This window comes from Sphaerodactylus townsendi, linkage group LG15 (assembly GCF_021028975.2).
Source record: "Sphaerodactylus townsendi isolate TG3544 linkage group LG15, MPM_Stown_v2.3, whole genome shotgun sequence".
NCBI lineage: Eukaryota > Metazoa > Chordata > Lepidosauria > Squamata > Sphaerodactylidae > Sphaerodactylus > Sphaerodactylus townsendi.
The window spans coordinates 38305021-38330433 of NC_059439.1; the positions used below are offsets into that span (position 1 = coordinate 38305021).

General features: G+C 59.8%; 1 protein-coding gene across 1 annotated transcript; it reads right to left on the reverse strand.

Annotated features, from left to right (window-relative positions):
* Positions 1-6140: 6140 nt before the first annotated feature.
* ACAP1 (ArfGAP with coiled-coil, ankyrin repeat and PH domains 1) lies at positions 6141-25086 on the reverse strand. The gene is made up of 16 exons (XM_048517733.1): positions 24957-25086; positions 21585-21642; positions 21230-21349; positions 19848-19901; positions 18822-18880; positions 17882-18065; positions 17639-17683; positions 16110-16205; positions 12916-12990; positions 11389-11498; positions 10345-10396; positions 9393-9493; positions 8427-8538; positions 6536-6744; positions 6349-6418; positions 6141-6239 (listed from the first exon to the last, which is right to left on the reverse strand). The coding sequence occupies exons 1-16, from the start codon at positions 25007-25009 to the stop codon at positions 6141-6143; spliced, it is 1497 nt and encodes a 498-aa protein (XP_048373690.1). The 5' UTR covers positions 25010-25086.
* Between the last annotated feature and the right edge of the window lie 327 nt (positions 25087-25413).

A 25413-nucleotide genomic window follows, 5' to 3' on the forward strand; every position in this document is an offset into this window, starting at 1 on the left:
GGGTGGGGGGGGGGGGGGGTGGGGGGGGGGGGGGGTGGGGGGGGGGGGGGGTGGGGGGGGGGGGGGGTGGGGGGGGGGGGGGGTGGGGGGGGGGGGGGGTGGGGGGGGGGGGGGGTGGGGGGGGGGGGGGGTGGGGGGGGGGGGGGGTGGGGGGGGGGGGGGGTGGGGGGGGGGGGGGGTGGGGGGGGGGGGGGGTGGGGGGGGGGGGGGGTGGGGGGGGGGGGGGGTGGGGGGGGGGGGGGGTGGGGGGGGGGGGGGGTGGGGGGGGGGGGGGGTGGGGGGGGGGGGGGGTGGGGGGGGGGGGGGGTGGGGGGGGGGGGGGGTGGGGGGGGGGGGGGGTGGGGGGGGGGGGGGGTGGGGGGGGGGGGGGGTGGGGGGGGGGGGGGGTGGGGGGGGGGGGGGGTGGGGGGGGGGGGGGGTGGGGGGGGGGGGGGGTGGGGGGGGGGGGGGGTGGGGGGGGGGGGGGGTGGGGGGGGGGGGGGGTGGGGGGGGGGGGGGGTGGGGGGGGGGGGGGGTGGGGGGGGGGGGGGGTGGGGGGGGGGGGGGGTGGGGGGGGGGGGGGGTGGGGGGGGGGGGGGGTGGGGGGGGGGGGGGGTGGGGGGGGGGGGGGGTGGGGGGGGGGGGGGGTGGGGGGGGGGGGGGGTGGGGGGGGGGGGGGGTGGGGGGGGGGGGGGGTGGGGGGGGGGGGGGGTGGGGGGGGGGGGGGGTGGGGGGGGGGGGGGGTGGGGGGGGGGGGGGGTGGGGGGGGGGGGGGGTGGGGGGGGGGGGGGGTGGGGGGGGGGGGGGGTGGGGGGGGGGGGGGGTGGGGGGGGGGGGGGGTGGGGGGGGGGGGGGGTGGGGGGGGGGGGGGGTGGGGGGGGGGGGGGGTGGGGGGGGGGGGGGGTGGGGGGGGGGGGGGGTGGGGGGGGGGGGGGGTGGGGGGGGGGGGGGGTGGGGGGGGGGGGGGGTGGGGGGGGGGGGGGGTGGGGGGGGGGGGGGGTGGGGGGGGGGGGGGGTGGGGGGGGGGGGGGGTGGGGGGGGGGGGGGGTGGGGGGGGGGGGGGGTGGGGGGGGGGGGGGGTGGGGGGGGGGGGGGGTGGGGGGGGGGGGGGGTGGGGGGGGGGGGGGGTGGGGGGGGGGGGGGGTGGGGGGGGGGGGGGGTGGGGGGGGGGGGGGGTGGGGGGGGGGGGGGGTGGGGGGGGGGGGGGGTGGGGGGGGGGGGGGGTGGGGGGGGGGGGGGGTGGGGGGGGGGGGGGGTGGGGGGGGGGGGGGGTGGGGGGGGGGGGGGGTGGGGGGGGGGGGGGGTGGGGGGGGGGGGGGGTGGGGGGGGGGGGGGGTGGGGGGGGGGGGGGGTGGGGGGGGGGGGGGGTGGGGGGGGGGGGGGGTGGGGGGGGGGGGGGGTGGGGGGGGGGGGGGGTGGGGGGGGGGGGGGGTGGGGGGGGGGGGGGGTGGGGGGGGGGGGGGGTGGGGGGGGGGGGGGGTGGGGGGGGGGGGGGGTGGGGGGGGGGGGGGGTGGGGGGGGGGGGGGGTGGGGGGGGGGGGGGGTGGGGGGGGGGGGGGGTGGGGGGGGGGGGGGGTGGGGGGGGGGGGGGGTGGGGGGGGGGGGGGGTGGGGGGGGGGGGGGGTGGGGGGGGGGGGGGGTGGGGGGGGGGGGGGGTGGGGGGGGGGGGGGGTGGGGGGGGGGGGGGGTGGGGGGGGGGGGGGGTGGGGGGGGGGGGGGGTGGGGGGGGGGGGGGGTGGGGGGGGGGGGGGGTGGGGGGGGGGGGGGGTGGGGGGGGGGGGGGGTGGGGGGGGGGGGGGGTGGGGGGGGGGGGGGGTGGGGGGGGGGGGGGGTGGGGGGGGGGGGGGGTGGGGGGGGGGGGGGGTGGGGGGGGGGGGGGGTGGGGGGGGGGGGGGGTGGGGGGGGGGGGGGGTGGGGGGGGGGGGGGGTGGGGGGGGGGGGGGGTGGGGGGGGGGGGGGGTGGGGGGGGGGGGGGGTGGGGGGGGGGGGGGGTGGGGGGGGGGGGGGGTGGGGGGGGGGGGGGGTGGGGGGGGGGGGGGGTGGGGGGGGGGGGGGGTGGGGGGGGGGGGGGGTGGGGGGGGGGGGGGGTGGGGGGGGGGGGGGGTGGGGGGGGGGGGGGGTGGGGGGGGGGGGGGGTGGGGGGGGGGGGGGGTGGGGGGGGGGGGGGGTGGGGGGGGGGGGGGGTGGGGGGGGGGGGGGGTGGGGGGGGGGGGGGGTGGGGGGGGGGGGGGGTGGGGGGGGGGGGGGGTGGGGGGGGGGGGGGGTGGGGGGGGGGGGGGGTGGGGGGGGGGGGGGGTGGGGGGGGGGGGGGGTGGGGGGGGGGGGGGGTGGGGGGGGGGGGGGGTGGGGGGGGGGGGGGGTGGGGGGGGGGGGGGGTGGGGGGGGGGGGGGGTGGGGGGGGGGGGGGGTGGGGGGGGGGGGGGGTGGGGGGGGGGGGGGGTGGGGGGGGGGGGGGGTGGGGGGGGGGGGGGGTGGGGGGGGGGGGGGGTGGGGGGGGGGGGGGGTGGGGGGGGGGGGGGGTGGGGGGGGGGGGGGGTGGGGGGGGGGGGGGGTGGGGGGGGGGGGGGGTGGGGGGGGGGGGGGGTGGGGGGGGGGGGGGGTGGGGGGGGGGGGGGGTGGGGGGGGGGGGGGGTGGGGGGGGGGGGGGGTGGGGGGGGGGGGGGGTGGGGGGGGGGGGGGGTGGGGGGGGGGGGGGGTGGGGGGGGGGGGGGGTGGGGGGGGGGGGGGGTGGGGGGGGGGGGGGGTGGGGGGGGGGGGGGGTGGGGGGGGGGGGGGGTGGGGGGGGGGGGGGGTGGGGGGGGGGGGGGGTGGGGGGGGGGGGGGGTGGGGGGGGGGGGGGGTGGGGGGGGGGGGGGGTGGGGGGGGGGGGGGGTGGGGGGGGGGGGGGGTGGGGGGGGGGGGGGGTGGGGGGGGGGGGGGGTGGGGGGGGGGGGGGGTGGGGGGGGGGGGGGGTGGGGGGGGGGGGGGGTGGGGGGGGGGGGGGGTGGGGGGGGGGGGGGGTGGGGGGGGGGGGGGGTGGGGGGGGGGGGGGGTGGGGGGGGGGGGGGGTGGGGGGGGGGGGGGGTGGGGGGGGGGGGGGGTGGGGGGGGGGGGGGGTGGGGGGGGGGGGGGGTGGGGGGGGGGGGGGGTGGGGGGGGGGGGGGGTGGGGGGGGGGGGGGGTGGGGGGGGGGGGGGGTGGGGGGGGGGGGGGGTGGGGGGGGGGGGGGGTGGGGGGGGGGGGGGGTGGGGGGGGGGGGGGGTGGGGGGGGGGGGGGGTGGGGGGGGGGGGGGGTGGGGGGGGGGGGGGGTGGGGGGGGGGGGGGGTGGGGGGGGGGGGGGGTGGGGGGGGGGGGGGGTGGGGGGGGGGGGGGGTGGGGGGGGGGGGGGGTGGGGGGGGGGGGGGGTGGGGGGGGGGGGGGGTGGGGGGGGGGGGGGGTGGGGGGGGGGGGGGGTGGGGGGGGGGGGGGGTGGGGGGGGGGGGGGGTGGGGGGGGGGGGGGGTGGGGGGGGGGGGGGGTGGGGGGGGGGGGGGGTGGGGGGGGGGGGGGGTGGGGGGGGGGGGGGGTGGGGGGGGGGGGGGGTGGGGGGGGGGGGGGGTGGGGGGGGGGGGGGGTGGGGGGGGGGGGGGGTGGGGGGGGGGGGGGGTGGGGGGGGGGGGGGGTGGGGGGGGGGGGGGGTGGGGGGGGGGGGGGGTGGGGGGGGGGGGGGGTGGGGGGGGGGGGGGGTGGGGGGGGGGGGGGGTGGGGGGGGGGGGGGGTGGGGGGGGGGGGGGGTGGGGGGGGGGGGGGGTGGGGGGGGGGGGGGGTGGGGGGGGGGGGGGGTGGGGGGGGGGGGGGGTGGGGGGGGGGGGGGGTGGGGGGGGGGGGGGGTGGGGGGGGGGGGGGGTGGGGGGGGGGGGGGGTGGGGGGGGGGGGGGGTGGGGGGGGGGGGGGGTGGGGGGGGGGGGGGGTGGGGGGGGGGGGGGGTGGGGGGGGGGGGGGGTGGGGGGGGGGGGGGGTGGGGGGGGGGGGGGGTGGGGGGGGGGGGGGGTGGGGGGGGGGGGGGGTGGGGGGGGGGGGGGGTGGGGGGGGGGGGGGGTGGGGGGGGGGGGGGGTGGGGGGGGGGGGGGGTGGGGGGGGGGGGGGGTGGGGGGGGGGGGGGGTGGGGGGGGGGGGGGGTGGGGGGGGGGGGGGGTGGGGGGGGGGGGGGGTGGGGGGGGGGGGGGGTGGGGGGGGGGGGGGGTGGGGGGGGGGGGGGGTGGGGGGGGGGGGGGGTGGGGGGGGGGGGGGGTGGGGGGGGGGGGGGGTGGGGGGGGGGGGGGGTGGGGGGGGGGGGGGGTGGGGGGGGGGGGGGGTGGGGCCGGGGGGGGGGGGGGGGGGGGGGGGGGGGGGGGAGCGGGGGGCGGGGGGGGGCCGCGGGCCGGGGGGGGGGGGGGGGGGGGGGGGGGGGCCCGGGCGGGGGGGGGGGGGGGGGGGGGGGGGGGGGGGGAGGGGAATCAAACCCGGTTCTCCAGATTAGAGTGCACCTGCTCTTAACCACATACACCACGCTGTAAGGTAAGGAGAGCTCTGAAGGAGAGGGAGGGGACGTGGCTCAGTGGCAGAGGGCCCGCGTGGCACGCAGAAGCCCCCCCGGTTCAATCCGTGGCAACTCTGGTTAACGAGGACCAAGCAGGAGGTGACGTGCCTTTTGCGCCTGAGGCCCCGGAGAGCAGCTGCCAGCCCGAGTAGACGAGGCTGACCTTGCTAGACCGAGGGCCCCGTTCAGAGGAAGGCAGAGTCATCTGTTCGCCAGATCACAGGTCAGAAAGCCCACAGACCACTCCCACCTGTCCCTAGTATTTCATATTCTGTGGTATACTGTTTCTGAACGGGGAGGCTCCTGTCAGTTTTCGGAGCTAATGGACAGGCTAGTTATTACAGGGACAGGCTTCTTCCTAACTCCTCCGCTTGTGGCTATTCAGAAGAAGCGAGATGGCCAGCAAAGCTAATGCTCTACCGCAAGCTTCCTCCCCTTACTTTTGTTTCCCGCGCACTTCTAATGTAATCTGCCATCCCTCTGCCCCCCTGCCTTGAGAAAGAACGAGAGGTTCTTGCAGTACCTGGACTCCCGCGAGCCAGGTGGGAAGGTTTCGGTTTGGGGAACGGTTTGGGGGGCTTCTCGGGACTGTGGCCATCCCCGCCCCGACTCAGCCGCCCCCGAATCTCAGGGAACTTGGTGATGAACTTCTTTGCCACATACTTGGCACGGATCCAGGTCTCCTTCTCTGACCTGGGGTGGAGCGGGGGAGGCGGGGATAGGATGAGGAAAAGAAGCATAACTTTTAAAGAGGCGGATTCTGCATACGCTCAGAGACACTTTGCTGCAAGATCACATGGATCAGAATTGAGCCCTGGCACTGGTAACGAGAGCCTCAATGCTGCCTTCAGAGACACCTACCCCCCTCCCCGCAGAATAGCAGCCCCAAATGTTTCCTGGTGCATCTTTGGAGTAGCTGTCTCATGCCCTTTAAGGTAGCTAGACTGGGTGGGGGGGGCGGCAGTGCACAGGTAGTATGGGCATGTTTCACAGAGGCCCTCTATAATTCCCATCAAACTTGCACCCCTCCAGATGTTATGGACTACAGTTCCCTGCTGGCAGGGTATGATGGGAACTGTAGTCCATAGCATATTTTATTTTATTTTATTTTTTTATTTTATTTGTGCTCTATCTATTTGTTTGTTCGCCGCCCTGAGCCCTTCGGGGGAGGGCGGTTTATAAATATTATTATCATCATCATCATCATCATCATCATCATCATCATCATCATCATCATCATCATCATCATCATCAATAATAATAATAATAATAATAATAATAATAATAATAATAATAATAATAATAATAATAATAATAATAATAATAATAATAATAATATGGAGGGCCGCAAGTTTGACACCTGTGCTCTAGAGGACTAGCAACTGCAGGACAGCACCACCTATGGGACAGATATGAGAACTGCACTGGCCTCATTCAACCAGTTATGTGCAAAGCAGAGGTCTTCAAACTATGGCCCTCCAGATGTTCAGGAACTACAATTCCCATTAGCCTCTGCCAGGATGGCCAAGTAGCAGGGCTGATGGGAACTGTAGTTCCTGAACATCTGGAGGGCCATAGTTTGACGACCCCTGGCGCAAAGGCACACAAAATTCCCTTCCACCGTCTCACCGGGAACAGCCGGAATGGGGCCGTTTCATGTTCATCTCTTCCACCCGTGCTTCATAGATCTGGTTGATGATGTGATTCCCCAGCTCACACATCAGCTACAGGGGATAAAAAGGAGGGGGAGAGTTTTGGCACCCCCTTCCTCAAACTTCCACCCCTCCACCCCCAGCTGCACGAATCCACTGGCTCCAGGCTTGCCCAGGTTACCTTCACGAGCTCCGGTTCCCAAGAGTCCAGCGTCAGAGATCGCACCTTGGAGAAATGCACGCCCAGGCTCCTGCGCAGAAGAGAGAGGATGGGGCAGAAAGCAGAAAGAGGGAGGCCGGGAAGCTGGGCAGCTGACCTCACCCCTCCACCCCAGCTGACCTCACCCCTAGCACAGATGCCAGCTCACCTGTGGATGCCCGAGCACTCGATGCAAAGCGTGATGCCCAGGTTGATGCTGGCCCATTCGGGCGCAGCCTCCCGGCAGTCGCAGCACTGAGCGTTGCCCTCCAGCCGCTGAACCCGATCTACGACGTGCTTGTCCGTGCTCCCCCGCAGCCGCCGGCCCAAAGGGGACTGCAGCTTGGCTGCCGAGAGAGATGCGGCTCGCTCCAGGGGCTGCGGGGCAGGGAGAGAACAGAGATCTGAGTGGACTCTACCCTTGCAGCAAACATATGCATGCCAAAATCCAGCAGAAGGCATGCAATTCCAGATGTGAGAATCCCTGTTTTCTTCCCCCCCCCCCCAAAGAAGTTCGTAGTCCATCTGGATCTTGGAAGTTGGGTTCACAAAGTACCACAAGGACACATGAAGGTACCTTCACCTGAGCCAGACCAATTAGGTCACCGTTGACGCTCTCCAGGGTCCCAGGTTGAACTATTCAACATCATCTCCTGCCTGGCCCTTTTAACTGGGGGCCCCAGGGATCAAACCTGGGATCTTCTGTGTGCAAAGCGAAGACTTTTCCACAGAGCCACAGGCACTCCCTCCCCGGAAGGAGAAGAGGCAGGACTCTAGGAAAAAAGGCCACGAGAAAATTGCCTTGTCTGCTCCAGAAAATGGAAGGTCGGATGGAAGAATCCCAGGTTTAAATTCTCGCTCAACCATTTGGATCCCAGTGAGACCAGTCGGTCAGTCACACTGTACTATTTATAGACTGTATTATTTATAGATTGTATTGATTGTTGTGTTATGTATTGATTGTAAATGTTAAATGTTGACTAAGTGTAAGCTAACCTGAGCCTGGCCTTTGACTGGGGTAGAGTGGAATATAAATGTATTTTTATGTATTATTTTAGGCAGTGGCGTAGGAGGTTAAGAGCAGGTGCACTCTGATCTGGAGGAACCGGGTTTGATTCCCAGCTCTGCCGCCTGAGCTGTGGAGGCTTATCTGGGGAATTCAGATTAGCCTGTGCACTCCCACACACACCAGCTGGGTGACCTTGGGCTAGTCACAGCTTCTCAGAGCTCCTCTCAGCTCCCACCCCACTTGCCAGGGTGTTTGTTGTGAGGGGGGAAGGGCAAGGAGATTGTCAGCCCCTTTGAGTCTCCTGCAGGAGAGAAAGGGGGATATAAATCCAAACTTTTCTTCTTCTTCTTCTTCTTCATGTCACTGTAAGCCGTCCTGAGCCCGCCCTCCCTCCCTCCCTCTCAATCAATCAATCAATCAATCAATCTATTCACCTTCCTATACCGCCTACTCCCAGAGAGCTCTGGGTGGTGGACAATACAATATAATTCAATAACATCAAACCAATTTAAATATCATAAAACCGATTGAAAATTACTACATTACTAGTAATTTGGGGGTAGGGCGGGGTATAAATATAAAAATAGTGAAAAATATAAATATAATATATAAAGTGTGGTGAGGATCACACAGCTGATTTCCAATTGAAGTTGATTCCAAGGAAGCAGAGTTAACTCACAGAGCATAAGAAGAAGAAGAGGAAGAGTTTGGATTCATATCCCCCCTTTCTCTCCTGCAGGAGACTCAAAGGGGCTGACAATCTCCTTGCCCTTCCCCCATCCTCACAACAAACACCCTGTGAGGTGGGTGGGGCTGAGAGAGCTCCAAGAAGCTGTGACTAGCCCAAGGTCACCCAGCTGGCGTGTGTGGGAGTGCACAGGCTAATCTGAATTCCCCAGATCAGCCTCCACAGCTCAGGCGGCAGAGCTGGGAATCAAACCCGGTTCCTCCAGATTAGATACACGAGCTCTTAACCTCCTACGCCACTGCTGCTCCATGCCAAACACCACAGCCTTTGGAGACATTCCAGACCCCCCACCCAGCCTCTTACCTGCCCCGGGGGCTCTGGGTGTTCCTCGTTGTACGCTGAGGCGATGCTGTATTGAACGGCGCCCACCCAGGCTTGCTGGTGGCGCTCCGAATCCGCTTGGAGGAGGCAGCTCCTGGCAGAGTGGGGGAAGAGGGCCAAGGAGCGTCAGGGAGGGGGGAAATGGCAGAGCAGCTGGGAGGCTGCGCTCAGACTGGGGAGATCCACATTGGGTCTTGAAACGGACCTTAGACTGGTCACTTGTTTCCTCAGCCTGGCCAGACTTACAGGGTTGTTGTGAGCATAACGGGGGAAGAAAGAAGGAACGATCCTGAACTCCTCAGACGAAAAAGTGTGAGACGGCAGAAGAGGCATCCAGATCAGCAGACCCAAATTCCCAGAACCCTCTGTTTCTTTATTTACCTCATTTATACCCCTTCTTTCTCCACAATGGGGACCGAAGAAGAAGAAGAGGAGAAGTTTGAATTTATATCCCCCCTTTCTCTCCTGTGAGGAGACTCTAAGGGGCTGACAATCTCCTTTCCCTTCCCCTCCTCACAACAAACACCCTGTGAGGTGGGTGGGGCTGAGGGAGCTCCAAAGAACTGTGACTAGCCCAAGGTCACCCAGCTGGCGTGTGTGGGAGTGCACAAGCTAATCTGGTTCACCAGATAAGCCTCCACAGCTCAAGTGGCAGAGTGGGGAATCAAACCCGGTTCTCCAGATTAGAGTGCCCTGCTCTTAACCACTGCGCCACACTGGTTCCTACACTACACCAAGGCGGCTCACATAATTCTCCTCTTCTTCCCTTTACCCTCACAACAACCCGGCGAGGTAGGTTAGACTGAGTGTGTGTGACCAGCCCAAGATCACCCAGCCAGCCTCCCTAGAACAAACTGGGATCTGAACTGGTTCCCCCAGATCCTCGTATGGCATCCTAATCCTTGGCCCCTGGAAGACCCACAACACACCCAGAAGGAGAAGGCTCACTTGGAGGGCGAGACGACCTCGAAGCAGAAGCGGCGTTCGTGGTCCGGGCACGGCTTGACGGTGCACAGACGGAGGTCCTCAACCACGACTGTCAAGGCATCCTGGGGGGGAGGGGGAGACAGAGAGGGTTGCAGAGGCCGGTGTCAGAAACACCCCCCCACCCTCCGCAAATAGCAGCCTCATCTTTAGTAAAAAAACAGGTGTAATCTCAGACACCTGGTGGCTATAGCGATGTGGCCCGGAGGAGAACAGGGGAAGCCTTGGGGGTTGCTTGTAGAAGGGATAAAGAGCCGAAGAAGTAGAAGTAGAAGTAGAAGTAGAAGTAGAAGTAGAAGTAGAAGTAGAAGTAGAAGTAGAAGTAGAAGTAGAAGTAGAAGTAGAAGTAGAAGTAGAAGTAGAAGTAGAAGAAGAAGAAGAAGAAGAAGAAGAAGAAGAAGAAGAAGAAGAAGAAGAAGAAGAAGAAGAAGAAGAAGAAGAAGAAGAAGAAGAAGAAGAAGAAGAAGAAGAAGAAGAAGAAGAAGAAGAAGAAGCAGCAGCAGCAGCAGCAGCAGCAGCAGCAGCAGCAGCAGCAGCAGCAGCAGCAATGGAAGACAGAACAGATCCCTTAGCCAAGGGATTGTCCACAGGTGGAGAAGCACACAAGGTGAATACAGGAAGCTGCCTTCGACTGAGTTAGACTTTTGGTCCACCAAAGACAGCCTTGTGTACTCAAACTGGAAATGGCTCTCCGGAGCCTCCGGCAGACAGAGGGCTTTTTCATCACCTGCTACCTGGTCCTTTAAACCGGAGAAGCCAGGAACCGAACCTGCAGCCGTGCAGATGCTGTACCACTGAGCCACGGCCCCTCCCCTCCCCAAACTGGGGGTTCAGACGGACCTCTTTGTCCTTGCCCCTTTGGAAAGTCATGCCCTGCTCCGTACACTCCGCCTCCCCCGTGCCCCCGAGTCCTCACCTTTGCCTTCTTCTGATACACTAGTTGGTTGCTCTGGATGGAAAACCAGCGCCTGCAAGGGAGAGGGAGAGGCGGCTTGGCACGGAGAAGTAGAAACGGGCAGCCGGGGCAAGAGAACAAGACGGGCATCAAGGAACAAGATGGGGACCAGAAGTGTACCAGGGGCAAATGGCACCCGGAGACAAATTGTCTCCACCCAGGCTCTGCCCCCTACCACCCTAGCTCTGCCCCGATGCCCCCAGGCTCCACCCCCACTGCCCTCAACCCTGCCCATGTCACCATGGACATGGGCAAGGTCTAGGGTGCCCACCTCCCCCCCAGACTCCCCCTGCTGGCTGGGTTCCCAGCCGGCAGCCGGCAGTCTCTTCTGAAGAGGGAGGGCGGAGTCCAGGGTGGGGTTGAGGGCGCTTGGAGGCAGCAGGAAGTCCTGCTGGGGTCGAGGCACGCGAAAACAACAAGACAGCAGAACTTCCTGGTCATGTGGGGGCCCGATTTTGCGCCCCCCACGTGACCAGAAGAGTGGCGCCCGGGGACAAGGGGTACGCCTTGTCCCTAGGCAGATACGCCATTGGTGGGGACACCCTGTTGTTCTGTATGTATTTAGGAGATTTCCAGGCTCAGCCTAAAACATCAGAGCCCCGGGCACAGTGGCTGGCAACCTCTATCCCCAAAGGGGCGTAAGGCCACAACATGGCTGTTCCAGAAAATTTGCAAACGGTAACCCCTCCCAAATTTGGGGTTCGATGAAAGGGATCCCAAACCAGGCAGAGAAAAATCCAGGCATGGGGGGGCAAAACGTAAAACTAGACTCGGCCGAAGGGAAAAGGGCTCGCGAGGGCGGTCAGCCGGAATAGCTACGTGGGGCTTCCATATCTCAAGACAGTGTGCTTTCAAGTAGCAGATACTGGGAGCAAACAGGGCTCATGCTGGTAAGGAGGCTGGATTGAGCTGGTCTTTCCAGCCAGGCAGTTCTTGGGTGCCGGACAGAACGGCAGCGCTGCCCTCCTCGTACACCTGGCTGGAGGTGGGGGCAGCATCGCTCACCTGCTCCACGTCTTGAAAGCGTTGCTGGCTCTTTTGTACAGGTATCCTTCCATCACCACCACCCCCGGCTCTGCACGGAGCTCGGGAACCGCGTCCTCTTGCGACAGGTCCTGGAGGGCGGCAGAAGCGTGGCCCCGAGTCATCGCAAGACAGAGAACTTCCCCGCACCAAGAATCAGACCCGCCTCTTCTCAATTCTCCAATCCTGCCTAAACTCCGCCCCCTTGTGAGCCGTCTCCTCCCATTCTACTCAAGCCCCTCCCCATTTTGCTTCTTCAACTTTTGGGGGCTTTCTATACTCTGTCTCAGGTAAAGAGGTCAGTACAGTCAGTTAAAGTGCAGCAGCTGAGGAAATTGTATGCTTCCGCATTCGATTATGGCCCCGAATGTATAAGAGAATTATCATTCATTTTGAAGCGCTGTCTCTGTCAAACACATTATTTTGTGCATTGTTGAACATGATACTTTGATACAATAGTGCAGTGATGGCGAACCTTGGGCGAACCGAGTGCCCAAATTGCAACCCAAAAATTGCAACCCAAAACCCACTTATTTATCGCAAAGTGCCAACACGGCAATTTAACCTGACTACTGAGGTTTTAGTTTAGAAAAAACGGTTGGCTCCAAGGCATGCGTTACTCAGGAGTAAGCTTGGTGAAGCAAGCCTTTATTGGCATAGACATCAGTACAACAATAATAAAAAACGGATTAAAAAGCATATACAATACAGGAAATACATGTTAGGACGAAGGAAATCTACTGGCGTTTAATAATTTCCAGGAGTAAGCTTGGTGGTAGTTGGTGGCTTTGCTTTGAAGCAAACATGCAACTCTTCCAACGGGTGAATCACGACCCTAGGAGGGTTTACTCAGAAGCAAGCCCCATTGCCAGCAACCAAGCTTACTCCCAGGTAAAGGATGGCGCTTTAGTTTTTCGCGTGAAAATCAGTGGGGTTTAACAGTGCTTAACAGGGTTACCTACACTGCTTCCCCAAAACTAGATCTTAGGTTTAATGCTAATAATCGAGCCCAGCGGCCCAGGCCAGCCTAGATGTGTGTGTGTGGGGGGGCAACTCTGCACGTGCCCACAGAGAGGGCTCTGAGTGCCACCTCTGGCACCCGTGCCATAGGTTCACCACCACTGCAATAGGTCATCGAACAACTATCATCAAACTTTCAAACAGATAGGGGAAAGCAGGACTAGGTGGGCACTAGGACCCAGGCGGAGCATTCTACAACAAAGACAGTCCACCATGTTTAGTTCTGTGGCAAAGGAATATACCACCTACTAACATCTTTTTGTGAGACGGAGCATAAGCCATACCTCTGCGTTCACAAACGCCTCCCATTAAGCTCTAGGCCCCACCTCTGCCAGCACTCACATGCTAACTAAACTGTTATCCAACCGGCTTCTGGCTCCAAGACTCCGCCCACTCGCCTCAAGCTCCTCCCTTTCCTGGCTCCCCCATCTAAAAGGCACCACCTCTGACCCCTCTCGCCCCACCCGTGCCAGCTTGAAGCCTGCTCACCTTCTGCTTGATGACCGTGTGGCGTTGCTCCATGTCTCGCTTTTCTCGGGCCGACTCCAAAACCAACTGATGGAGCTGGAAAAGAGGAATGCTCAGGGGATGAGGCTGCATTTCGAAACGCGGCAGAATCCAGCAGCCTGTGAGCCCAAACTCTGGCTCAGTTCCCTCCTACCGAAAACATCTGTTTCGGTTTCTTCCAGCATCTGGGCTGCAGAGGCCAATCCCCTCCTCCTTCCCTGAGCCCAAACTCAAGGTCAGGGACCATTCTGCAGGGAAGGACGTGGCTGGAAGCAGGAAGCAGGATTTGAAGCTGGCCGCTTGTGCGGAGACGGCTCGCAGAGCAGGCGTCAGCGTAAAACCCTTGGAGGTTTCCGATTTAAAAGAGTTCGAACACCTGTCTGGCTTCAACCATATTTGTCCAAAGACCTTTCAGCTTTTGCAAGAGACAAGTCAAGAAAGATCCTGTTGAAACGATCAACGATTGGAGTAGGAGAATAAGCAGTCTTCTCTGACACAAAGCTAAAGTGACTTTTAAAAATGAACAAGTACAAGTAGTTGTGGTGGGTTTTCCGGGCTGTGTGGCTGTGGTCTGGTGGATCTTGTTCCTAACATTTCGCCTGCATCTGTGAGATCTGTGAGATGCAGGCGGAACGTTAGGAACAAGATCTACCAGACCACGGCCACGCAGCCCGGAAAACCCACAACAACCAGTTGGAGCAGCAGTGGCATAGGAGGTTAAGAGCTCATGTATCTAATCTGGAGGAACCGGGTTTGATTCCCAGCTCTGCCGCCTGAGCTGTGGAGGCTTATCTGGGGAATTCAGATTAGCCTGTGCACTCCCCAACACACGCCAGCTGGGTGACCTTGGGCTAGTCACAGCTTCTTGGAGCTTTCTCAGCCCCACCTACCTCACAGGGTGTTTGTTGTGGGGGGGAAGGGCAAGGAGATTGTAAACCCCTTTGAGTCTCCTGCAGGAGAGAAGGGGGGGGTGGGTATAAATCCAAACTCTTCTTCTTGAATCCAGCCACGAAAGCCTTCAACAACAAGTACAAGACTCGCTGTTTTAGTTTTTTCCAGGCTGCGTGGCCGTGGTCTGGTAGTTTTTGCTCCTAACATTTTGCCCACATCTATGACTGGCCGTAGACCTGTCTGCAGCCACACGGCCCTGAAAGCCCACAGCGGCCAACTGATTCCGGCCGTGAAAGCCTTTGACAATGCAAAGTACGAGACCCATCAGTACTGCATAAGATTCAGGTTTCGAATATTTTCTGGTATGGATTTCAATTGCACACCAGAAGCATTTGTTGCTTGCAGGAATTCATGGTTGCTTCACCTTGCAAATCATTGCTTTATTTATTTATCTGAAGTATATTCTACAGTCAATCAGGAGTAGAAGTCAGAGCATCGGAGGAGGTTCTGGGAAATCCAGATTTGGAGGAGGTGAAATCAACGTATGTTGCTCTGGGAAAGAAAGGGGCTTGTGATCACAATAAAAGGGACAAAATCATGATTATGGGATATTGAAAGGGCCTAGATAAGAAAAGAAATTTATTTAAATTAAAATATGAAGGACATATAGCAATATGAAATACAAGGTATATTTGTAGGTTAAATATTAAAAATATGGAATGAAAAATAAGGTAGTATAGTATAGATATTTAAGTTTATTAAAGCTAAAGAATAAATTACCAAAGAATAGTGAAGTAACTGATTTGATTTAGATGTATTGAATTATATGTTATTGTTATGGGTAGTTGGGGTAGGATAGATTTATGTTTGGGTGACTGTAAATGTGGGTCATTTGTTACATGTTAATATTTGTTGATGTCTCATGTGTTTCAATGGTTTCGTGTATGATTTATGTTCAATGTGTTTTTTAAAGAAGGAAATTAATAAAAAAAGTATTTTTTTAAAAAAGGGGGGGTTGTGGAAATAAATGGGGGGAGGAGCCACTTTTGACTCCTCCTCCTCCAGTCTGGGGCAGGCAAAGGTGAAGCAACAACACAGTTCACTGACCAACAGGGTTTTTAACAGTAGGACAGGGAGGGTTTTTAATTGGCCACTCCGGCTCCAACTGAACGCACAACATCAGCCGAGCCCTTAAAGAGGGGCCAGTCTCCACAACACCTTTTGGGAAATCGCTTGCAGTCTGCCGTCAGCACCTTTGTGCAACAAAAAAACCACAGGGGAAAAAATCCTTCTGGGTGCAGAACCTCTTTAAGCCTGACAGAGAGCAACTCCCCGGCTGGGGCCCGTGAAGCGTGCAGCCTCTGTTGCCACGAGTGATGACAGAAAGTGTGATCAACTTACAGCTGACTCAGGAGCAGCAGTGGCGTAGTGGCTAAGAGCAGTGGCTAAGAGCAGGTGCACTCTGATCTGGAGGAACCACGTTTGATTCCCAGCTCTGCCGCTTGAGCTGTGGAGGCTTCTCTGGGGAATTCAGATTAGCCTGTGCACTCCCACACACGCCAGCTGGGTGACCTTGGGCTAGTCACAGCTTCTCGGAGCTCTCTCAGCCCCACCTACCTCACAGGGTGTTTGTTGTGAGGGGGGAAGGGCAAGGAGATTGTCAGCCCCTTTGAGTCTCCTATAGGAGAGAAAGGGGGGATATAAATCCAAACTCTTCTTCTTCTTCTTCTGGTGACCCTGCGGGGCTTTCCAGGCAAGAGACGAAGAGAGTTGGGTTGCCACTGGCGGCCTCTCTGTAGCCACCCTGGACTTCCTGGCTAAGCACGCCAGGTAAGTACGCACCAGGATCAACTCTGCTCAGCTTCTAAAATCTGATGGGATCGGGCTAGCCTGCACCGTCCAGGTCAGGACGACACGGACATTAGGGGCCCGTAACGGGTCTTGAAAACTCTCCCCTCTTTGAAACGGACAGCGATATCCAGGGACTGAAAGCGCAGCCCGATTCTCACAGCTCCTCTGCCCCCGTTCATGAGTTCCCCAGACCCGCTCCCTACCTGGAGACACCAGATGTGGAGCCCAGGAGTTCCAGCTGCCCGGCGTGGCTGCCGGCCTGCAGTCTCTGCAGTGGAGAAGCTGCAATCCTGCATCCTGTTTGTCAAGCCCGACTCTTTCCTGGCAGGCCCCGCTCTTCCTCTGTCCCTTCGCTCGCTTCCTCCCTCTTTCTGGATTTTAAGAGGCCCACCCCTCTCCTCCCCTACACCCCCACACCTTGGGGGTCCTCTCACCTGCGCTGCCAGGTCCTTGCGATACTGAGCCAGCTCTTTTGCCGCATAGAACCCCTGCTCCAGGTAGGAGGACTGCGCGTCCATGGAGGTCAACATCTGGAAAGACAAAAGGGCCCCATCAACCCGGAAGTGCTGATGGACACTTTTGTTTCCAATTTCTTTTAATCTGGAATGGTTTGTTGTTCAAAGGGCAGAGCCTTTTAATGTCTCTGCGTGGAGTTGAGTATCCTCTCCGTGGTTGTTTTTATTTTCTTCCAATTACCTATTTTAGAATAACTGGTGATATTAAGGCTTGAGTGGTAAACAAGAGCCTGAGGATCTCTTTCATTATATACTCTCCTGTCCTTTATATTCAAAAATAAGGAAAAGGTTTTTGGAGCCAATACTACCTAGGACATATGGAATATGCTGCCACAGGAGGTGGTGATGGCCACTAACCTGGATAGCTTTAAAAGGGGCTTGGACACATTTATGGAGGAGAAGTCGATCTATGGCTACCAATCTTGATCCCCCTTGATCTCAGATTGCAAATGCCTTAGCAGACCAGGTGCTTGGGAGCAACAGCCGCAGAAGGCCATTGCTTTCACCTCCTGCATGTCAGCTCCCAAAGGCACCTGGTGGGCCACTGCGAGTAGCAGAGAGCTGGACTAGATGGACTCTGGTCTGATCCAGCTGGCTTGTTCTTATGTTCTTAGGACAGTTTTTTAATCCAATTATGAGAAACTGATTTTCTTACTATCTGATATTGATTCCTATGTTTCTTACAAGATGGCTCTCTTTGCCCTGGCAGCTAGGAAATTACGAGCAAAGTACTTAAACCGCTGTTTGAACTGATGTTCCAAAGTACTGGAGGTTAACTTAGTCTAGCTGAAGCGGCTGCAAAAACATCTGACGTGGAAAGCAATTGATGGGGCATTTTAATTTAGAGATTGCGAATACAAATAATGTATATTTTAATGTAAAACTAAGTTATTGTTTTAATTTAAATGTTTTAACTGCATGTATCTATGTATTGTTATAGCCAATGGCTCAAACAATAAATACTTGACTGACTGACTGGTAGAAAAGACCAGATCCTTAGAGGTTGACTTTCACGCAACTGAGACGTCATAACTTCTGAGCCTTTTGTTTTAATTGTTTCAAACTTTGTTTTAGACATATTTTGTAGCAATTACATTGAGCTACCGTGTTTCCCCGAATATAAGACAGTGTCTTATATTAATTTTTGCTCCCAAAGATGCGCTATGTCTTGTTTTCAGGGGATGTCTTATATTTCTGTATTCTGTTCGTCAGGCATGCTTCCAAACAAAAACTTTGCTATGTCTTACTTTTGGGGGATGCCTTATATTTCGCACTTCAGCAAAACCTCTACTATGTCTTATTTTCCAGGGATGTCTTATATTCAGGGAAACAGGGTAGGAACGCATCTCAGTCCCCTAGATACAACCCCCCTGACAGCTACCCTCTGAAACTACCCAGAATATTACCGAGCAAACCGTTATGGAAGCGAACAAGCCGAAGTTACTCACAAACTTCAGGATCTCCGATTTCTTCCTCGACTGGATCATGTTGATCTGGGGGAAAAGGATTGCTTGTTAGACCTTGGGCGTGGGGGGGATTCTGTTCCCTTCCACCATGAATCTCAACCATCAGCCGAGGGGTCTGCCTCAGCTTCCCCCCAGATCAGAAAAAGGGGGCCACTCTGGCTCCCCTGCACAGAGCCAGAAGAGGGCCCAGGAGAAGTCCTGGTGGCCAGACAGGGTTTCCCCTACCTGGAGGACGTAGTCGAGGGCTCGGGCACGGAAGGCGGTGCGGGCAGCCTTCAGTGCAAGCCCAGCCTCTTCGGCTTCATGCTGGCGCCGCCGGGGCACCTCGGCATTATGGTGGAGGGCGCTGGAGAGGGTTTCGCTGCCACGTTCGAAGTCCTTACGGGTTTCCTTGAATTGCTTAATGTCTCTAAAGCAGGGAAGTTCCAGGTAAGAAGAGCAGGGGTGGGGTATGCACCATCCCATAACCCCAGCTGTTCCCACTGCTGTCAGCTCACTCCCTCTTGGTCAACCGTCCTCCCTCCCAGTGTTCCCTGATGCCAACCTACAGTTGGGGGCTGGAGACAGTGGTGGGATCCAAAAATTTTAGTAACAGGGTCCCATGGTGGTGGGATTCAAACTGTGGCATAGTGCCAATGGGGCTGGGCGGGGCACAACGGGGGCGTTGCCTGGCATTCCGGGGGCGGGGCATTCCTGGGCGGGGCTGTGGCAAGGACGCAGCCACTGTGCCGGTCCTTGGGCGGGAAACAAATGCACGCAGGTGCAGGCTGCCACGCACGCTGGTGCACCTCCTGCTAGACTGCTTCAAGTTCTGCGTGCTACTGCTGAGAGGAGGGGCGTAACTAAGGCAAAAATCACATGGCAAAATCACCAATTAGTAACGCCCTCTCGGCACACACAAATAATTAGTAACCTACTCTCGGGAACCTGTGAGAACCTGCTGGATCCCACCTCTGGCTGGAGATCTCCCAAAATTACAACTGATCTCCAAAGTTAGTTCCCCTGGATAAAGGGGTTGTTTTGTAGGGCGGGTCCTCCAGCATTATAACCCCTCCTCCCACCATAATGACAACCAGACCCTTCAGCCGCCTGTTGGGATCTACATCACCGGTCCCTCATCCCAAATTCTCCTCCTCCTCTGCCAGACTCTCTCTCGCCGGCTTACTCTTTCACCAGGCTCTGCAGCTGTTGCTTGAACGACTGTTGCGTGGTGTCCAGAAGTTCCTGCCACAGAGAGAGGAAGCAAAGAGGGTTGGGGGGGGGGGGCAGGGTTAAGATTGATTTTCTCCACCAGACTCTGAACCTACACAAGAGTCCAGCAGGTCTGAGGATCATGGAGGAGGCGGGACCCCTTTCCTCTGGAAAAACCCTAAAGCACTTGCGGGATTTGGGGTTCGGGAAGAGAGAAGACGCACTTGGGGGGAGGAGAGGGGGAGAGGTTTGGCCTGCCATGAACCTAGTCCCCCAGGAGAAACTCTGGCAGGAGTCTGGTTCTTAGCACAGCTCTTGCGAAACACTCCTTCCATTCAAGAAGGCTCCAGCTGGAGAAAGTCCTGGTAGGCTTTCACAGCCAGAACCACTAGGGCTGTGGTGGCGAACCTTTGGCACTCCAGATGGTTATGGACTACAATTCCCATCAGCCCCTGCCAGCATGGTCAATTGGCCATGCTGGCAGGGGCTGATGGGAATTGTAGTCATAACATCTGGAGTGCCAAAGGTTCGCCACCACTGCACTAGGGTGTTGTGGGTTTTCTGGGTTGTATGGCCATGTTCCAGTAGCCTTTTCTCCTGACGTTTCGCCTGCATCTGTGGCTGGCATGATGCAGGCGAAACGGCAGGAGAAAATGCTACTGGAACACGGCCATACGACCCGGAAAAATCACAACACCCTTCTTGAATTCGTTGGGTGCTTGTGAACTCTAGTACTGGGAAATGGGGGAACTTTTCTCTCCCCCACCCCCCACACTTGCAAGCCTCTCTCTCACCCCTGCCTAGTTCTCCATTCTTTCTAAACTAAAAGCGTTTCATTCATTCCTCCTGTGGACGGTGCTCTGCCCTTCCCTCCAGCTTTGGCTGACCGGCAACCTCCGATTTTATCTTTCAAGGCCTTCCCTGAACACCTCCGGAGAGAGAGGAAGAGGCGGTGCGACAGGTTGTAAGGGAGGTGACCCAAGGGAAGGCGTTTCCTCACCTCGTGTCTGGTGATCATTTGGTTGAGGCTGTCCGAAAATTTTTCGAGGCACTCCTGGAAGAGGGAGGGGGCATAAGGAGAAGAAGAAAGAAAACACCATGAGTGACCAAAGGCATGAATGCTCCTCACCCAAGTGATTCACAAGTCTGGTAGGATTCAGCGCTTAAGGCTGAAACAGAGAGAACGTCCCAAAGGACACAGCACAACGACCCCGTCATATGCTTCAATCTGGAGAGCCTTTTTCTTCAAGTTTCTAGACCTCATGGTCTTGTTTTATTGTAGTTTCAAGGGTTCGCAGAATCATAGAGTTGGAAGAGACCCCCAAGGGCCATCCAGTCCAACCCCCTGCCATGCAGGAACACACAATCAAAGCACTCCCGACAGGTGGCCATCCAACCTCTCTTAAAAAACCTTCAAAGGAGACTCCACCACACTCTGAGGTAGTGCATTCCACTGTCGAACAGCCCTGACGGTCAGGAAGTTTTTCCTGATGTTTAGGTGGAATCTCTTTTCTTCCCCTTGAACCCATGACTCCTGGTCCTCGTCTCTGGAGCAGCAGAAAACAAGCTTGGTCCCTCACCAACACGACATCCCTTCAAATATCTAAACATCATGGCTATCATGTCACCTCTTCACCTTCTCTTCTTCAAACTAAACACACCCAGCTCCCTAAGTCTCTCCTCGTAGGGCAGAAATTCCAGAACATCCCAAAGGACACAGTGCAACAGCCCCATCATATGCTGAATCCGGAGAGCCTTTTCTTCAAGTTTCTAGACCTCATGAAAACAGTGGCGTAGGAGGTTAAGAGCTCGTGTATCTAATCTGGAGGAACCGGGTTTGATTCCCAGCTCTGCCGCCTGAGCTGTGGAGGCTTCTCTGGGGAATTCAGAGTAGCCTGTGCCCTCCCACACACGCCAGCTGGGTGACCTTGGGCTAGTCACAGCTTCTCGGAGCTCTCTCAGCCCCACCCACCTCACAGGGTGTTTGTTGTGAGGGGGGAAGGGCAAGGAGATTGTCAGCCCCTTTGAGTCTCCTGCAGGAGAGAAAGGGGGGATATACATCCAAACTCTTCTTCCTCTTCTTCTTCTTCTTTTGCAAAGGGAGTTTCTGGAGTTGACGGTGGTTGCACAAAAGGCCTTGGCGGTGTACCAGAAGCCTCTGCCGAAGACTTTGGACGTTGAAGACGGCTGGGTGGGGGTCTTGGCGTCCTGCCCTCCGGCCCTGATGTCCAGGCTAGAACCAAACCCGTCTTTCCCGCGCAGCCACCAGGCCGGCCAGACCAGCTGACACACAACAGGGGGGCTGCCCCCAATACCTGCCCCCTGCCCTCACGTCTCTCCCCATAACTCCCCGTGTGTGTAGCTCTTCCCAAGCACACTTACGTTCATCATGGGGTCCGCCTGGGAATTATGCGACAGCTCCCGAACGCCGGACACAAAATTCTTGCTGTGGGCGCAATACTGCCGTCCGGACTCTAGCATGATGGTGCAGAGCTTCAGCAACTGGAAGGGGGGGGGGGAGGGAGATAGGGAAGACGACTCAGCAAACTCATGGACCACAGTCAGAGGGCCCCCCCCCCTTCCCCAAAACCTCATCTCCCAATGCACCAGGAGCCTCTTCAAGCAAACCAGGGGTGAGCTGGCTGGATCAAAGGTACCCGGCTGCTTGCAAAGTGGCTCTGTGTGAGCCAGGTAGCCCTGGGCACCAGGTGGGTCACTAGGAGACTGGTCCCCTCACCTTCTCCAGCTGGGTCTCCAACACGCCCACTTCCGTTTCCACCGTCTCAATAGCAGCCCTGAGGTTGGTGGAAGAGAGGGGGGTAAGGAACCGCATCAGCAGATGGATAGGCTCAGAAGAACTCCTGGCTGTGGAGAGGACTCTCACTCTGTCCCCTAGTACCCAAAGGGTGGTGGCTAACCTCACAAGGCTGTTGTGCCTGCTGGCACTTTTTTTTCAATCCGAATACTTTTTATTAGGTTAAAAATAATTGAACAACATTACAGGAGGGTGTATCAAAAGAATAACAATATCAACATGTTTCGTATTTCACCTTATACATTCTTTCTTATCTCCTAAATTAGTTAAAAATTAAAATAACTTTATAAGTGTCTTTAACTGAGACTCTGCATAGTCCTTTCTTTTTTCTGATCCGGAGGAACCGGGTTTGATTCCCCGCTCTGCCGCTTGAGTTGTGGAGGCTTCTCTGGGGAATTCACATTAGCCTGGGCACTCCCACACATGCCAGCTGGGTGACCTTGGGCTAGTCACAGCTTCTCGGAGCTCTCTCAGCCCCACCCACCTCACAGGGTGTTTGTTGTGAGGGGAGAAGGGCAAGGAGATTGTCAGCCCCTTTGAGTCTCTTGCAGGAGAGAAAGGGGGGATCTAAATCCAAACTCTTCTTCTTTTATTTAAAAGCCGAGTTCAGCTTCCATGTGCATGCCAGCACTTTTGAAAGGTGTTTGAAAACAGTGCGTACAATAGAAGTCAGCTAATCTTAATTTAAAGCAACCACAGGATTTTTTTCCCACCAATGGGACCAGGAACGGAGGGGAACATGGACCACTTTTCTCCCCCCCCCCCAAAATACATTTTCCTGTGTATCCAGCAACACTCTGCCGCAAACCATGGAAGGAGCAGGGAAGGAAGAAAGGGGGGGGGGGTTCAACCACGTGGGGAATGGAGTAGAGGAGAGAGAGATGCGACCAGTTTGGGGTCTTTGGGGTCCCACCACCTCTGCTTAGGGGCTGAATAACCCTTGGTGTGTTCTCTTGCGCTCTTGCGGTCACCTCGCAAGTTTCCTGCCTCCGCCGGGGCTGTAACCACTTCCTATCTGTTGCCTGGAAACCAACCCATGGTTCAGTTTGCTCTGCTCTAGACAGCAGCTAGTTTTTGTGATGCACACAGACCCCGGGAGGGACGCTGGTAAAAAAAAAACCACCCACCCCTGCTCCACGGGGCAGGCCGAAACAGTCAGGAAGAGCCCCTGAGCGGGGTAAGAGTTTCCTCCCCAGTTGGACCACCCTTAGGTCAGCAACTGAAACTGAAGATCAGGGTGTTGTGGGTATTCCGGGTTGTATGGCCGTGTTCCAGTAGCCACAGATGCAGGCGAAACATCAGGAGAAAATGCTACCAGAACATGGCCATACAACCTGGAAAACCCACAACACCCTACTGCCATGGTGGCGAACCTTTGGCACTCCAGATGTTATGGACTACAATTCCCATCAGCCCCTGCCAGCGTCATAACATCTGGAGTGCCAAAGGTTCGCCACCACTGCAGTGATTCCAGCCATGAAAGCCTTCGACAACACATAGAAACTGAAGACAGGTATAGGGGTAACTACCCCTGATTTTGGGGGGAGGCGGGGGGATATGAGGATGGAAGAAGATCTATCTCCTGACAAGTGATAGACTTCCCTCTCCTCTTGAGTTGTCCAAGATGGCCGCCACGCACACTTTCCCTGCAAGGCGTCAGGGCCCCGTGGCTCACACTCCTGAGAGTGAAGTTATTCAAGCAACATGCTAATTGTGGCCAAGCCAGAGGGTGTTGGAAAGAAAAAGTATCAAGGGAAGGAAAGTTGGCCAAATACTGGATTTAATAATTCCAGGGCAGGCAAAAAAATTGTGAGCCGTCCCACCAGAAGGGGAGTAGACGGTGCTGGAGTCCCGTTCTGAAACGAAGATTCCAGCCCTCCCCCCAAAAGGAAACACACACAGCTGGGCCTTGGCAAGTGGAAACCAATGACTATTGGAAACAATTTGTCACCCACAGGGTGGAAAACACGTGTGGCTTCTTTCTAGACCTCCAACCCAGAGGCTGTTTACAACAAAAAAGCACATAAGCCCGGCTGCGTTGCAGCTCGGAGACAATCATCTCTCTGTCTCTCAAAAAATAAAGAGAGGTTTGGGGTTCGAGCCCTGCTACAAGCCACCTGACCAAGGCAGCCTGGCACAGGTGGGGGGGGGGGTCAAGGTGTGAGTCGCCCGTAAGACTCAGCATTGGCATGGGTGGAGGGAAATGGCTTGGGATGCCCTGAACTTGGGGGAATTCGTGTTCGAAGACTAGACTTGCCTTTCGATCCTCCACCCCCTGAGACTCAGGCCCAGTGGCACAGAAGGCAGCATTCGAATCCGGCACCCTCTTCCATTTAGGGCGCCGCACCCCTAATTTGCACTCCCCAGCTGATTTATGGGTAGCCTTAAAATGCTCGAGGGCCAGTCCTGACCACAACACCCCCGTGATTCATCTCCCGGAAGGCCGCCCCAGACTTGCAAGCGAGCCGCAGGTGCCAATCCACCCAGAGGCCTGAGAGTGCCGCCCGCCTGCCTGCCCGGCACATGCCAGGCCGCCCGGCTCGTTTTCTGAGCGCCTCCCGGCCGCCCCACCACCACTTCCTGCCCTCCAGCAACAGCCCCAGACTGAAAAGCCCATTCCGGAAACAACTACTGCAGCAAGACTACTGCGCAGGTAGGGAGCGCCTGCTGGTGGAAACAGGGTGCCTGGGGAGAAGCTGAAAGGAGGCGCTCCCCACAGCCCCCTTACCGCGCAGGTGTCCCAGGAACCAGAGCCCTGCTGCTGAGGCGGTGCAGACACCACCCAGTGCTTCTACTTGCAGAGGGCCCTCCCTTGGAGACTGGCCAAGCAAGTGGCAACCCACAAGACCCTCTCCCCCGACTGCAGGGGGCGGCAGAGCGGACAGAGGCAGGCAGCTGCTGCTGTTCCTTCCAGGCACAAGAGCCGGGGCTGGGGCCGCTCTTGGCAACCTGCTCCATTTTCCCCACCCCCACCCCCATCACCTGTGGAGTGATGCGCTGAGCTCAAACGCGGGAGGAACCCAAGGCGCCCACCCCCAGGCCGGTCCCCCCTATCCGGGGCTTTCCCCAAGGCTGGCATGACGGACCCCCTCCCGACAGCGGCCTGGCCGCCCCTCTCCCCCCACTGCTCACAGCTGGCCCACCTCCAGCCGGGATAACGCGGAGGACAGGGAGTTGCGCGCCCGCACGTCTGAATGGAGCTGGGGGGTGGGGGGTGCGCGCGTCCCCAGCCCCAGCCAGCAGCCACCTGGTCCCCGGCCGGGAAGGGGGGGTCTCCCTCCGCGGGGCGCCCACCTGAAGCGGGGCGAGTCCTTGAGGCTCTCCTCGAAGTCCAGCTTGACGGTCATGGCGGCGGGGGGCGGGCCGGGGGCGCCCCCGGGGCGGCGGCGGCGGCGGCGAAGGGAGAGGAGCCGCCAGAAGTGGCCGCGGCCCGGACGCGCAGCAGCAGCAGCAGCAGGAGGCGAAGGAGGCGCGCCCGGCCCGGCCGCCGCTCCTGCTCCGCCCCGGGGAGGCGTGCTGGCCGGGCGGCGCCGCCCGTCGGAGGAGCCATCCTGGGGGCTGCGGGAGGGGGCGGCGGCGGGAGGCCTTCCGACGGCTTCTCCCTCGGGGAAATCCCGGCTGCTGGGGCCTCCCAGGGGGCGTCGGATCATGGCCCGTCCGGCCCCGAGGGGAGGAAGGACCGACGGCTCCTCCGAACAGGGGCGCGGGACCACCGGACGCCGGCAGGCAGGAGTCCAGGACGGGCAGGCAC